At 39.1% G+C, this 15,060-nt stretch overlaps 1 protein-coding gene across 1 annotated transcript in view; it reads left to right on the forward strand.

Moving 5' to 3' along the window:
- The window catches only part of LOC103597978 (DEP domain-containing mTOR-interacting protein-like), a 143,238-nt gene that overhangs the window by 46,189 nt on the left and 81,989 nt on the right, over positions 1-15,060 (forward strand). The window contains exons 8-9 of the mRNA XM_008581876.1: positions 2,588-2,641; positions 4,210-4,333. Coding sequence (XP_008580098.1) covers positions 2,588-2,641; positions 4,210-4,333 — 178 coding nt within the window. The remainder of the gene's footprint in view (positions 1-2,587; positions 2,642-4,209; positions 4,334-15,060) is intronic.

The raw sequence follows: 15,060 nt of genomic DNA on the forward strand, positions 1-15,060 counted from the left end.
TCATTTGTGGTTTTGGAATTAACCTGCCTTGGGGAGTTGTCATGAGAATTAATGCCCATGAAGTAGATAAAACTATGCCTAGTGCATAGTTGAATACCAGTGTCTCCAAATTACCAATGAGAACAGTGATACTCAGGGTTGGGCCATCGTAAAATTACTGGCAGTGCAGGGCGAGAGCCAAGTCTTTGTGTTCCTAGTCCTGTCTTTCTAACTGTCCTCAGAAATGGCATTTTGGGGTGAAACTCAGAAAAGAACTGAGAGAGCTGTATGAAATGGAACCTTGTAGGAATCTTGATGGTCCTTGTAGGAATCTTGATGGGTCTGTACTTCCTGAAACATCATGCCGTAACCAGAACATGTCCTCATTGTTGGGAAGAGCTGAGCTCATTGGCTTGCTGTGAAATACTTTTGCAACCTCTTCTGTTCAGAAAATCGCCCAAGCCTTCCTTGGAGTAGTGCTGTGGTGGCTATTTTGCTTGGTTTTGTTTAAACTAATTGTGTTTATATTGAGGAAATATTAGGAATTGATTCAGTAGTTTTTTTGTTTGTTTTTGGTTTTGGTAGCTGGCCAGTAGGAATCTGAACCCTTCACCTTGGTGTTATAATACTGAGCTGTAACCAAGTGACAACTGCCAGCCCAGATTTAGTAGTTTTGTAAAACTTTCCTATCTATTAACTTCTTTTTATTTGCTTTAATTGCTTTGTCTTTCTCCTTTTTTTATTAAAGGCTTTTTTCAATCAGAATTCAGTTTTCAGGTTCAACCCCTATACTGTCCAGCTGCCGAATAAAAAAAAAAAATTTTTTTTTTTTCAGTTTTCAGCTGTGTAATTTATTTGTCCTTGCTGTTACTAATTTGTTTATTAATGGTGTTGTCTGACTTCAGTTTGTTTCCTAACATCTGTATCTCCCTTTTCTTAATCATTTCATCTTATTTTACTGAATTCATGTTTGTTTGTTTGTTTGCTTTATAGTTCAGAATACTTTAGGGTAATTTCTTTCTGTTTCTTGAGTTTTGTTTTCTTTCAGAGTGGGCTCTTCTTTTTATCTATTGCATGCTCTCTTTCTTCCTTCTCTCCTTTTTTCTTTTATCTTTGGTATTATCTTTTTTTGCTTTAGCATTTTGCATAGCTGTTTGCTTTTTTCCATCATGTTTGTGCTGAATGTAGGTAGCTCCATCCTTGCTTTTGTCCATTTTCTATCTGTGCTCTGACATAAGGCAGGTGACATCTCCTTGGCCCCTTTCCAAATTATCTCAGAATGTCACTTCCTCTCCAAGCTAGACTTTGACAGCTAACTATTAGTTACACTTTTTTTCATAGCTGAAGGGCTCAGGGTGGTGGGAAGGGGAGAGTCTTGCTTATGAGATCATGTTCAGTTTCATGTCCTAGTGTTCATTTTGCATAGTCAGAGGTGGATCCCACAGCTATGGAGGGATATTTCGGCCCTTGGACTGGTCCCCCAGTTTATTGTTGTGCCTGGGAGGCCTCACTGTCAGAGAAAAGGTCTAGTTCTTCATTTCTTTCTGTATTAGTTCATCTTCTGTTGCTTTTAATAGAACACCTGAAACTTGGTCATTTATTTCTTACGGTTTTGGAGGCTGGGAAGTCCATGATCCAGGGTGTACATCTCCTTGGTGGGGAGTCTCTACAGAGTCCTCTGGCGATAACTCCTTTGTTCTCCCACTGCAGTTTCTCCTTACTTCTTTAGCCTAATTACACTGTATTTTAATTACAGTAGTACTTACCACAGGGAATAAATTCCAAGATCCCCAGTAGAGGCCAGAAACTATGGATAGTACAGAACCCTGTACATATTATGTTTTTTCCCATATGTATGAGGGTATTTCAAAAAGTTCATGGAAAAAGGAATGAAAAGATAATACAAATCTTTTCATGAAGTTTTTGAAGACCCCTCATACATGTCTATGATAAAGTTTAATTTGTAGTAGGGGGATCCAAACCATAGACCTTGGTGTTATAATACTGTGTTCTAACCAACTGTGCTAACCAGCCAGTCCTAATTTATAAATTAGGCACAATAAGAGATTAACAAAAAAACCTAATAATAAAAATAGACCAATTATAACAATAAAAGTGTGAATGCAGTCTCTCCCTGACCCTCTCAAAATTTCTTATTGTACTATACTCACCTGTTTGGGGACTGCTATTGACTATGGGTAACAAAATTGTGGAAAGTAAAACCTCAGGTAAGGGGGACTTCTGTATACATTGACATTTCTCTTTATCTCACTAGATTTCACATTCTTTGAGTCTGATGCCTGCCCCAAAATCATGCTCAAGAAGAGTTTGTGGAATGAATGATGACTTGCATTTTGTAAACCTCTTAATAGATAATAATAATAATGATGGTGATGATGATAGCTAGTAATACTGAGTACTTACTCTCTACCAGATACTGTAATAAATACTTTACATGTATAATCTCATATGCTATATTATGATATAATACTCACATGCTTCGAGAATTAGGTAATCCAATGATTTTTAATTAGCATCTTATGTCAGCTGAATAATTAAACGAGTGATTTTATTTTTATCTGCTTCTCTGTGTATGTTGTGTTTCAAGAGACAGCAATTAAACTCATGCAGAAATTAGCAGACCGGGGCATTATTCATCATGGTGAGTGAGATGGCAGCAGTCAAGGTGTCTTGAGAGGAAACAAAAGAGTTCATCTTTTTATGAGCCTACTTATTTAAGAAATAAAACATTTTACTTTATATTATCTCCTGTGTACCTCTCCCCAGCTGTATTCCCTTCCTTCCTCCAAGAGGCATTTGGGTTATTTCTATGTGTGCTTCTTTATACTTTTCTGTATATGCATCTCTGAGCAATGTATCATATTGTTTTGAATGTTTTAAACTATGATAGAGATGCATGTTTATTCTTTTCCAACTTGATCAACGTGCTGTTTGTGAGTTTCATCCATGCCGATAGTATATCTGTTGAGTTTTGCTGCTGTGTAGTATGCCGTGTATAATTATGCCATCCATTCTCCTGTTGATGGTCATTTAGGCTGTTTCCAAGTTTTTGCTGTTACTTTTAGTGGTTCAGTGAACATTCATGAGCATATTCATGAGCATATCTCCTTGAAATCTCTCAACCTGGCCTAGACTTTTGTATATTCTGTTGTTCTTTTGGGCTTGAATACCCTTTCTCTTCATTTTTGCCCAATTTCTACTTATTCTTTAGTTCTCCACTTACATGCAAACTTTTCAGGGAAGCTTCCATTCCCCAAGGCTGGGTTACTGGGTTACTGGGGTACTGGACACTCCTTTGTTCTCCCACTGCAGTTTCTCCTTACTTCTTTAGCCTAATTACACTGTATTTTAATTACAGTAGTACTTACCACAGGGAATAAATTCCAAGATCCCCAGTAGAGGCCAGAAACTATGGATAGTACAGAACCCTGTACATATTATGTTTTTTCCCATATGTATGAGGGTATTTCAAAAAGTTCATGGAAAAAGGAATGAAAAGATAATACAAATCTTTTCATGAAGTTTTTGAAGACCCCTCATACATGTCTATGATAAAGTTTAATTTGTAGTAGGGGGATCCAAACCATAGACCTTGGTGTTATAATACTGTGTTCTAACCAACTGTGCTAACCAGCCAGTCCTAATTTATAAATTAGGCACAATAAGAGATTAACAAAAAAACCTATTAATAAAAATAGACCAATTATAACAATAAAAGTGTGAATGCAGTCTCTCCCTGACCCTCTCAAAATTTCTTATTGTACTAAACTCACCTGTTTGGGGACTGCTATTGACTATGGGTAACAAAATTGTGGAAAGTAAAACCCCAGGTAAGGGGGACTTCTGTATACATTGACATTTCTCTTTATCTCACTAGATTTCACATTCTTTGAGTCTGATGCCTGCCCCAAAATCATGCTCAAGAAGAGTTTGTGGAATGAATGATGACTTGCATTTTGTAAACCTCTTAATAGATAATAATAATAATGATGGTGATGATGATAGCTAGTAATACTGAGTACTTACTCTCTACCAGGTACTGTAATAAATACTTTACATGTATAATCTCATATGCTATATTATGATATAATACTCACATGCTTCGAGAATTAGGTAATCCAATGATTTTTAATTAGCATCTTATGTCAGCTGAATAATTAAACGAGTGATTTTATTTTTATCTGCTTCTCTGTGTATGTTGTGTTTCAGTGTGTGATGAGCATAAGGAGTTCAAGGATGTCAAACTCTTCTACCGCTTTAGAAAGGATGACGGCACCTTCCCATTGGACAACGAAGTGAAGGCCTTTATGAGAGGACAGAGGCTGTATGAGAAGTATGTCCCTGTGAAATCCCCCAGTGGAGTCTTGACTTGTAGAGAGAAGCAAGGCTATTTCGGTCTTTCATCATGTTGACTTCAGCCTGGCTCTGCTGTGGGGGCTGGTTATATAACTGTTCCTTTTAATATGAAGAAATTCATCACCCATTTGCTTTTCTCTTTGCCAGAAATTAGGTCAATTTCATAAGATTCTTAATAAAGAATTTATTCAAATCATATTTTCTATATTTAAGTCGATTTAACAAAATTCCAGAAGTAAAACCAAGAGGATGGAGCTTCATGTTTGCCACCAAGTGATGCAGATGCCCTTTCCCTCTTTTAAATACTGTTGTATAACTTGGAGGTTCAGTCTTGTTAACAGCTAGAGAATCAGTGTCAAGTGCAGAGGAGGTGCAAGGTCTGGTCAAGAGCTGAGTAGTGAGTGAACTTCACGATGTTTGCCACCAAGTGATGCAGATGCCCTTTCCCTCTTTTAAATACTGTTGTATAACTTGGAGGTTCAGTCTTGTTAACAGCTAGAGAACCAGTGTCAAGTGCAGAGGAGGTGCAAGGTCTGGTCAAGAGCTGAGTAGTGAGTGAACTTCACCTAGCAGGGCGTCTACAAGGAGTAATCTTTCAGCTCTTTTATGTTCTGTAGCCCAGGAGTGTTTAGTTGGTGGATCTTTTTTTTTTTTTTAAAAAGATGATCGGTAAGGGGATCTCAACCCTTGGCTTGGTGTTGCCAACACCACGCTCAGCTATTGAGCCAACTTGTAGCCCAGGAGTGTTTAGTTGGTGGATCTTTTTTTTTTTTTTAAAAAAGATGATTGGTAAGGGGATCTCAACCCTTGGCTTGGTGTTGCCAACACCACGCTCAGCTATTGAGCCAACCGGCCATCCCTATATAGGATCCGAACCGATCATTATTGTTATCAGCAGCGCACTCTCCCGAGTGAGCCACGGGCTGGCCCTAGTTGGTGGATCTTGAATCCCCCAAATGGTCTGTCTCTGAGTTGATCTGCTGCTTCTGTGGGCTCTTTCCTGTCCTACCTTCCTTGTTTGGCCCTAGTTGGTGGATCTTGAATCCCCCAAGTGGTCTGTCTCTGAGTTGATCTGCTGCTTCTGTGGGCTCTTTCCTGTCCTACCTTCCTTGTTTTTTCACAGGACAACCATTAGAGAAAGGAGTACAGAAGCAACAGCACCTTCTCCTTAACTCTGGCTGCCTTACAAGGCTTTAGGGAGCTGAAAAATATAGATTTGTCACATAAAAGAGCTTCCTCTGCAGTGGGTGGGGGTGTGGTCTGAGAGGTCAGGTTAAGTAGCATGATGGGTAAGATGCAGACAGAGTTTGAAGTCTAGCCTTGTCACCTCACCTTTGTAAACTTCAGTGTCCTCATTTGTGACACAGGAGGACTGATAGCACCTACCTCTTAGTATAGCCGTAGGGATTAAAAGAATAAACCATGTCAAGTACTTAAGTGTTTAGCTCAGGATCTCTAGTGTGGAGTGAGACCCCACAGGTGAAAGCCATTCCAGACATGGACAAGATAGTGGTGACCATTCTCAGTTCTGTTTTTGCTGTGTTATGTGCTCTGTCCCAGTTCTGTTTGCCTGTTTCTGGAGCTAGTCCTACATCACCAATTAATGTCCCAGTATGTACTAGTTTTCCAATCAGTTGCTTTCTATATTGAAGTATAGAAAATCCCTCATCCCCCTACTCACTTGAATTTGAACGGAGGGGATCTATCGATGCTTCGTTTGTATACTTGAGTGTGTGTATGAGTTCTGTTGCTGTTTTCTTTTACTTTCTTAGTTTCTTTTGTAAAATTCTAGCAAGTATTAGGTATTTATATTACTGTGCTGATCCCTTCAAACTAGAACATTATATGTTGTGAAAAATGTGCATGTCATTTTTATGGAAGGAGAACAGGGGATTTCGTAACACTCTTCTCTAGCAACAGCTTATCTTTTGGGATCTGGGTAACAGCACTAAGGGACAGGCAGGGATTAGCAATAATTGAAAATGTGTGATAGAGAACTGTTATGGCTATTGGGATAGGTATGATGGCAAGATAAAAAGAAGAAAAGTTAAAGAAAGTTGTTCACACCTTCGAGAAAACAGTCTTACTCCAGCCCCATCCTGTGTTGCTTCTCTCCTTCCAATCCTGTGTGCCATTCACTAGCTGTGTGTCTCTGAGCCACCCAAGACTCCTCTCTGTCTTCAAGAGATTTATGAATCCATTAATTAGTCAACAGATTTTTATTAAGACCTCACCACATGCCAGGCACAGTTATAGGCACTAGATATGTGCCATGAACCAAAGACAGAGAAAGCCCTTGCCCTCATGCAGCTTGCATTCTAGTTGATGAGCAGACATTAAAGGGATACACACATGAAGACACAATGTAGCATCACACAGGTGGTCATCGGTGCTACAAAGAAAAATAGACATACTGAGGGTGGCGAAGTGTTTTAGATGAGGGGTGGGGGCAGGGAAGATGTCACTGAAGAGGTGGCATTGAATAAAGTGAGCCTTGAGGATGTCTGGTAGAAGGACACCCCAGGCAGAGGGAACAGCAAGGGTAAAGGCTTTAGGGTGGGAATGTGCTTAGCATGTTTAAGGACAGCAAAGAGGCCAAAGTGTCCAGAGGGCAGAAAGTAAAGAGGAAAGTAGTAGAAGATGAGTCAGGGCCAGAGCATATAGGGCCCTTAAGGCCATGGTCAGAATTTTATTTAAGTGAATGGGAAGCCATTGGAAAGTAGGGAGTAGGGAAGTGTCAACCTGATACACTTTTTTGCAAATGCTGTTCCCTTTGCCTAGAAGACTCTTTATAGCATTTTCACTCCTTGCCTAGGTCATTCGAGCTCCTCTTGGCTTCATGTTAAGGTGTTTTGGGGGGTGGGGGTGGGGCAGCTGGCGAGTACAGGGATCTGAAGCCTTGACCTTGGTGCAGTCAACACCATGTTTTAACCAACTGAGCTAACTGGCAGCCTGGCTTCACATTAAATGTGACTTTTCCTGGGACTCCTTCCATACACCCTTAGGACTGAGTGAGGTGCTGCTTTTCCCTGTTCACACTAACAAAGAGCTGTGTTAAAATATTATCTTTGAATGTTCACTGTATTAGACTAAGAAACTTAAGGATAGGGACTGCCTTATCATCCTTCTTTCTATCTCTTATGGCTTAACACGTGCCTGGCCAATTGTAGACGGTAAATATTTCCTGATAAGTGTGAATAAACTTTTGGACAAGTTGATCAATATTGCTTTACTTTTTCTGTGTGCAATTGACTTTCCAGTCATTAGTGTTCAATGTCTCAATTTCCAAGTAAATTTATTTCTTCAAACTGCTTGTGAAATTAGGGCTAAGAAAAAGTACTTTTGTAAGTATTTAATCTTGGGTGACCTAGCTGCCACCTTGCAAACCTTGGCCTCTGCTTTTGGTTGCTGGAACATGCATGGGACAAATTGATATTGGCAATTCTGTTTACCTGTTTGATAAATCATATTTAATGTGTACACTATTTTTTATGCATTTTCCTTGTTTTCTAGGTCATCTTTTCCATGAATTTCAGCATGTACTGTTATTTCATAAGTCTTAGATACTTTATTTTTATAGCATTAAAAAGTGACTAGTTTTGTTTGTAGCTCATCTTTTCAAGTATTTTCTTTAGTATTGAAGATTTTTTCCTATATTCTTTTAGTGAGAACCCTGTTTGGGATAGCTCTAACATTTGTGAATGAAGGTCTTGCAAAATATGTGTTCCTTTTGTTGTGTTCCTTTTATCATAATAACAATAGATATTTGTTGATTGCTGACTATGTGGCAGACATCCTGACTAATTCACTTTATTTGATTATCATAACAACTCTGAGTTAGATGCTGTTATTGTCCCCATTTTATGGATGAGGAAAATGTGGCAGGGAGAGGTTAAATCTCTTACCCAAGATTACCTCACCAGTAAATAGCTGGAATTTGAGCCCAGGAGTCCAAAGCCCAAACTTGTTGCCACTAGGCCATTAATACATCCTATCCATTCCCTTTAATGGAGATTAAATGAAAGTAATCAACATTTACTTTTAAAATGTAATTTACCTTAAAATGTAACAGGAAATTTTTAATGGTAAGGGTGTAAAATTTTCCATAAAATTTACTGAAAATATACCAGGATATTTAAGCAGATACTAGAAAATGAGAGGAAAATATTTCTCCTTCATGGTAAATCTGCATGGTAGTCTATAGACATGGTAAAAAAACAGCAATGTCTTTTATTTGTAAATTAAACTTAAGTCACTTCCATTTATTTATGAACTTCCTTACAAAATAGATGGAGCATTATTTTATCATCCCATTTTCAGATGGGACCCAACACAGTTAAATAATTTGTGCATGATGGTGACACAGCTGGAGAAGGACAGAGGTGAGACCTGAAGCCAGGGTGGCAGGTGTTGAGGCCACTGCCATCTCTACAATTTCCCAGCTCTGAGGGGCTGGTCATGATGTCAATATTTCCTTTGGCTCTTCTCTAGCTTGTTTATTCTGTGTTATTAATAGGACTTTGTGAAACTCCGTGGTTTCTGACTGAGGTTTTGCTGAACCATGCTGATTTGGCTGATTTGGGGGTATCCTGGCTTTTTAACCCATGGTGATACTTCACAATCTCCTGTTTTGAAGGACAAAGCTGTGACTCAGGACTAAAATTTCAATGACTCAGCTCTCGCTTAGTATCTATGCCACTCCAGTTACCTTACTTGAGAGGTACTGGAACAAATGCTAATTAAAAGGCTAGAAGTTGGCCTTTTCAGGGTGTCCCAGTGTGAGGAAAGTTATAGGGGAGCTGGTGACATGAATCCTGCATAGTGAGTGACCGTAGGTGTGGGCTTTGGAGTCACAGAGCCCTGGTCTCCAATCCCAGCCTCACACTTACCTGCTCTGTGACCTTGAGCAGGCTGCTTAACCTCTCTGATCTGCAGTCTTCACTGGAGATAAGGCTGGAACCTACTTGGAGTGGGAAGGATTAAATGAGGTATGTCTGTACAGTGCTAAGCACAATGCTTGGCATAGAGCCCAAGAAATGTTGGCTGCTGCTCTTAGAGTAGTAAATAATAACATGAATAAGTGGCATCTACTATTCTTATTTTATCATATTATTTTAAGATATAGCCTAGCATGCAGTTAAGAGCTCAGGAGCCAGGCTACCTGGGTGTGCATCATGGCTCCATGCCTTAGGGCAAGTGACTTCACCTCTCTATGCCTCCACTTGCCCATCTAGTAAATGGAGATACTGATTGTTTTGACCTCATAGACTTCTTGTGGGCATAAAATGGACTAATATGTATAAGCACACAGGACAGGGCTGTCTTCAGAGTATGAGTGTATTCTATTGCTCATCTGCTGCCAGCTTGGGGGGCATATGAGAATGAGGATGTGTGCTTCTGGATTGATGCTCTGACTGCTGTTTTGAGAAATTCATCTAAGCATATTCAGGGCACAATGCATTTTTATCAGCTGGCTCCATTGAGCCTTCACTATGGCCAGTTGACGGACCAAAGCTGCAAAGAACAAGGCATCGCATCCAGGATCTCTCCAGGAGGACAGTTTCCCAATTAATTTTTCATGGGCACAAATACCCCAGATACCCAGCACATGAACATAAGTCACATTCTCCCCAAACAGTACAAGTTTTAGTTTTCAAAGGGTATCTTTGTAAACAGGATAAATATCCATAACTTAAAAGAACAACATTGAATCTGTGTATGCTGCCTTCAGATGGTAAGTGTTTTGGCTGCATGTTCTAAACTGCAAAACATGATTGCCTTTCAGCAGTTGGCAGAATAGATCTCTTTAAGAAAAAACGTTGAACTCAGGATTATAAAGTGCTCGATGTTTTAAGAGAATTAGCTATAAAAGAGATTATGAGTTTGAGGTACATTTGGACTTTTCTTACTAAACAGTAATTGAAATACACATTTTAAACTAATGTTGATTTCATCTTCATGTTTAGAGGAGACTTCTCAATCCTAATATAACCTCAGTCTTAAAATGCAGTTAAATCCCTTCTAGGTCTGGGTCATAGAGATATTAATCAAGTTTTTCATCTGGAGGGTCTTGATTTTTTCAGCAGCAGGAGTTTCTCTCTCCAGCCTATAGTACGTAGTCTGTTCATCCTGCTTAGGAGTTTAGACCTCATTGAAGAATTGTTTTAATGTGCATGTATGCCATCAAATCTCTATTGAGTTACCACTGCTTCCTTTATTCTCTCTCCCATAAGACTGGAGAGAAATAGAAGGGAGAAACTGTATCCAAAGGGGCAAAGCCTTCTGTGTGTTTTATATTATCAGAGGTTTCTCTACCATGTGCCCTGGTATCTTTCTCCTGCTTTCTCCTAGTGCCTGGCACAATAAATATTTGTCAGTGAACAAAGAACTCTGTATGTAGTGATTGCTATGAGCTGTTGAGCTTGCACCATGAAAGAACGATGGAGAGTTTGTTTTAATGATAAGCAATCTTGTTTGGCTTCTTTAGAGTTTACAAAGCATCTTATACATTAATTTGTTTGATCCTGTGTACAACTCTGTGAGTTGTATTCACCTGGCAAAATTAATCTCATTGTAGAAATGGGGTACATGAACTATAGAGAGGTTTAATGACTGATATAGACTGTAAGATATAGAGCTGGAGTGAAGCTTGAAGCTTCACTGACTTCAAGCTTTTGACTCTATCTCATTCTATTTCCAATATAAGTGTTTTTCGAACTGAGATCGTGAGTTCTGCAAATTGATTCAAATTTTATCTTCAAAAATATGTTTTAACTATTTTGAAAACTGTAATAAAAATATTTTCTAATATGTTATATACATTTTCAGTTTATTTGTGCTTCCCAATTAATTAGTGGTTTTGGAAAAGAGTTTCCTGCCTTCTTGGTTTATTTGAGGAGTATCCTAAGATTGCAGTGTTAGTGGTTAAAAGTTGTTACCTTTTACTGTTGTTTATTTGAATGATCAGGGATGATTTTGATACTATGTTACTAATGTCAAGCACTGTTAAGAGGCTGAGGTTTTACCCGACTTTGGAGCTAACAAATTTGCTTGCCACCATTTCAGGGATGGTGACAGAAAACAAGAAATGCTTGAATCAGGATAAAGACAGCTTATTACTCAGCAGTAGCAGTTGCCAGAGTATCATAACCCAGATTGCGTGCTGGTACAGAAGGACTCCAAGCTTGAGAACCTGAGTCTTTTATAATGGTCTTCAAGCAAACCTTCCTGGTGTCCTGGGAGACAGTATCTTGATTATACTGGTAGAAAACAAATCTTCCTTTTTGCCCCAGAGGAATACACTACCTGTATCTTCCAAATCTGTTTCCTGTGCAGTCTTGAAAGTGCTTCTGCTTGTAAGACATGAAGAAACCTGAGAGATCCAAGGAGTATTATCACCCAACCACTAAAACAATGGTAATGCCACCCACTCTCTCCTGTATAATATATGGCAATAATATTAGAGCTTTGTTACCATGCAGGACAGTCAGCAGGCCAGCTGTGCTTGTCAGAAATCATCAGCCCTAGATTGTCATCAGCAGATTTTTAGCTCTGGTTGATTATTTAGAAGTGAATTGACTTAAAGGTAAACACGTTGCTGTTTGAACAGTGAACTGGATTCAGTGACGTGGAGATTGACTATACTGGTTACTTCTGTCAAGTTTTTCTAGTCCTATGTAATTTCAGGGCTATGAACCAAGTTTCTGTAATGTTGATTTTGCTGATTAATCTCTGTAATTACTTTTCAAGTTGGTTGATTGGAAAAAAATATTTCAGATTTCTGGAGTTGGAGAAGCATGGGTCAGAATTCTTCTCCTGCCACTTACTAGTAAGACAGTCAACCTATCTGAGTCTGTTTTTTCATCTGTAAAATGGGAAGAAAATGTATAATTCACAGGCTTGCTGTGAGGGCAAATGAGATAAAATCCAAAGAGGTCTCATCTAGTGCAGGACAGGTTAAGTTTCTAACATATAAGGAAAAATGCATATAGTCAAAAAGTATCCTGTGTTATTCATGTTACATAAAAAACACAGGTAACGAGGTCTCATCTAGTGCAGGACAGGTTAAGTTTCTAACATATAAGCAAAAATGCATATAGTCAAAAAGTATCCTGTGTTATTCATGTTACATAAAAAACACAGGTAACTCGAATTAGATTCAGCATGGTGAGATACTCGGCGCATGTGTGGAACATTTCTGTTTGTCTTTCCAGATCACTCACTACCCTTTTCTGACCTGCTGTGTGTCCAGGAGGCTGACCTGTGTGGGCTGCACTGATAGGCTCCATTGCCCTCTGGCTTCTGCTTTGGCCCGGTCAGCAGGAGGTGCTCGCAGAAAGTAGGTAGGAGAGGGGAGAGTCAGGTCAGAGTATTTATTCTCCTGGTCCCTCCTCACTGTTGAAAGCCACACTGCTTGTTAGGCAGCCCTCTCCTTACATCTTTCTGCTTTGGGCTCTAGAAACTTCCTTCCCTTCATAACCCTAAGGCCTAAAATTATAAATGACCACCCCAATCTGCCAGCCCTGGAGCTTTGTCATCCCTTCTAACTTCCCTTAACCCTGCCCATAGCTTTAGTAGTTTATTACAGACTATCTCTGATTAACCCATTTGCACATCCTTATTGCTAAGACCCTGATTGACAGAGCCTGTGAGACCCACCTAGGAACTGAGAGCAGTTCTTGCCTCCCTTCTCCTTGAGTGGACAGGCAGGCAGAATTGCCCACACTCTATAATGGAAAAGTCACTTGCTCTTTTTGATTTTGTTCTGATTGTGTACCATGTATGATGTGATGGTTGCAAGGGGCACCTGGTGCTCTCAGTGGCCACTGTTGTATGAGCATGGAGTGTGGTTGGATTATAATGAATTATGCTGGCTCCCTTCCTCTCTGCTCCTGCGTCACCCAGGGTCCCAGCCCAGTAGCCCTCTCTCCAGGGCGACCATGCTTGATGTTTCAGTCTCTCCAGCTTGACTATAAGCTTTCTCAGGTCATGGATCTTGAGGACTCACACAACTTTGTAGGCTCAATGTCCTGCACACAGCATGTACCCAATAAATGTTTGTTGAGGAGTTGAATAGATAAATGAATACATGGTAATATTTATTTAGAAAGGAAGTTCCTTTCTTCCTTTCCTAACCTGTGGAAAGTTCAAATTTGAGTAAAACCAGTAGTAGATATTTATTATTCTGAGTTTACTCTAATTGTATATGTTGGTTGTAGGTTATGATGACAAACATTCAGAAGATAAGAATAATATTCATAGCCATTATTTACAGAGCACTTCCGTGTTCTAGATATCTTCCTGAGTATTTTTCACACATTATTTTATTTAATCCTTTCTATAGCTCTAAGAAAGAGATATTTCCATCACCAATATACAAGTAAAAAGGTGAATTTAAGATGGGCTAAGTAACATGCTTTATAACCCTCCATTTGCTAGAGAGTGCTCCCAGCCAATAGCTCATAGCACAGGCTCTTTACTTTCCCACAGTCGACATTGAGAATTAAAATTTTAAATTCCTTACAGGGAACCTGTGGAAATGGAATACCACATGCCACATGCTTTTTTTTTTTTTTTTTAATTTTATTTTGTCGATATACAATGTGGTTGATTATTGTGGCCCATTACTGAATGCCACATGCTTTCAATCCAAGCACCCTATTTCAGATTGAGTGTCAGTTGATCCATCTGGAAAAGTTTTGAAAACTCAGAGTCCTTTCTAGAAGAAATTACTCATTTGTTTTTAAGTTTTGAGAATTTAAAGCATATCAAGGGGGATAGGGAAGGGTGAGGCTATGCTAAAGGTTCTGCCACAGAGAGGAAAAGAGAGCACTCACTGAGCAAAAGTGGGGGTGGGTCCTTCTGAGAAAAGAGGCACATATTGGAGTAAAGTAAAAGTGGATATTCCAGGGGTGACACCAATAGATTCATTATGTATGGATGTGTGACATTTTCATTTTAATATGGCTTCAAGTGTTTAAACATGGAGGATATTCTTCCATGATTAAAGGCTTTGTGTGGAGGCTCCCTTGGTTGGTGGCTTTGTGTTGAATGCAGAGATGATTGCAAGGGGGTGTAGTTGCTGCTTTGTTTTTCTTGCTTTGTTTGCTGAATGGAAACATCCGTGCTTAATTAGTTTCTTCACACATAGCTTGGGAGGGCAAGCAAATGCATTGTTCCACCAAATGGAAAAGGCTCCAAATTACAGGAAGCGTTTATTAATTTCAGAGCCCATGACAAAAGAGTCTTTCAGACCAGAAAGAAAATCAAAATAACATTTCTAAGTTTTCAATAAAATTCAATTTGTATTTAAACTTTAACTATAGAGTTAAATTTATTAAAATGTAATATCTGTAAAATGCACCTATTGTAATTGTACAGCTCAATACATCTTCACAAACAGAACAAACCTGAGGAATCACCACCCCCAATTTTTTTTTTTAATGTCTTCTCTATTCTATTGTGGTTTAATATCCTAAACAAAAATAATTTTTGCATTGATGTTGGCATTTTCTAGAATATAAAACATCCTTTTAAGTAATTTAACTTCTTCAGCTTTTCTCTGTTTCACCTGTCACCTGATGCCATCCTCCCCAAATGCTTGGGACTGGTTCTTCTGGCCAGTTCAGACTGTTGTCAGACCTCCACAAGGGCAGGCTGTCAGGGATGTGTGTGTATGTACCACGTGTATCCTTTGTTCACTGC

This window comes from Galeopterus variegatus, unplaced genomic scaffold (assembly GCF_000696425.1).
Source record: "Galeopterus variegatus unplaced genomic scaffold, G_variegatus-3.0.2 Scaffold2482, whole genome shotgun sequence".
NCBI classification, from domain to species: Eukaryota; Metazoa; Chordata; class Mammalia; order Dermoptera; family Cynocephalidae; genus Galeopterus; species Galeopterus variegatus.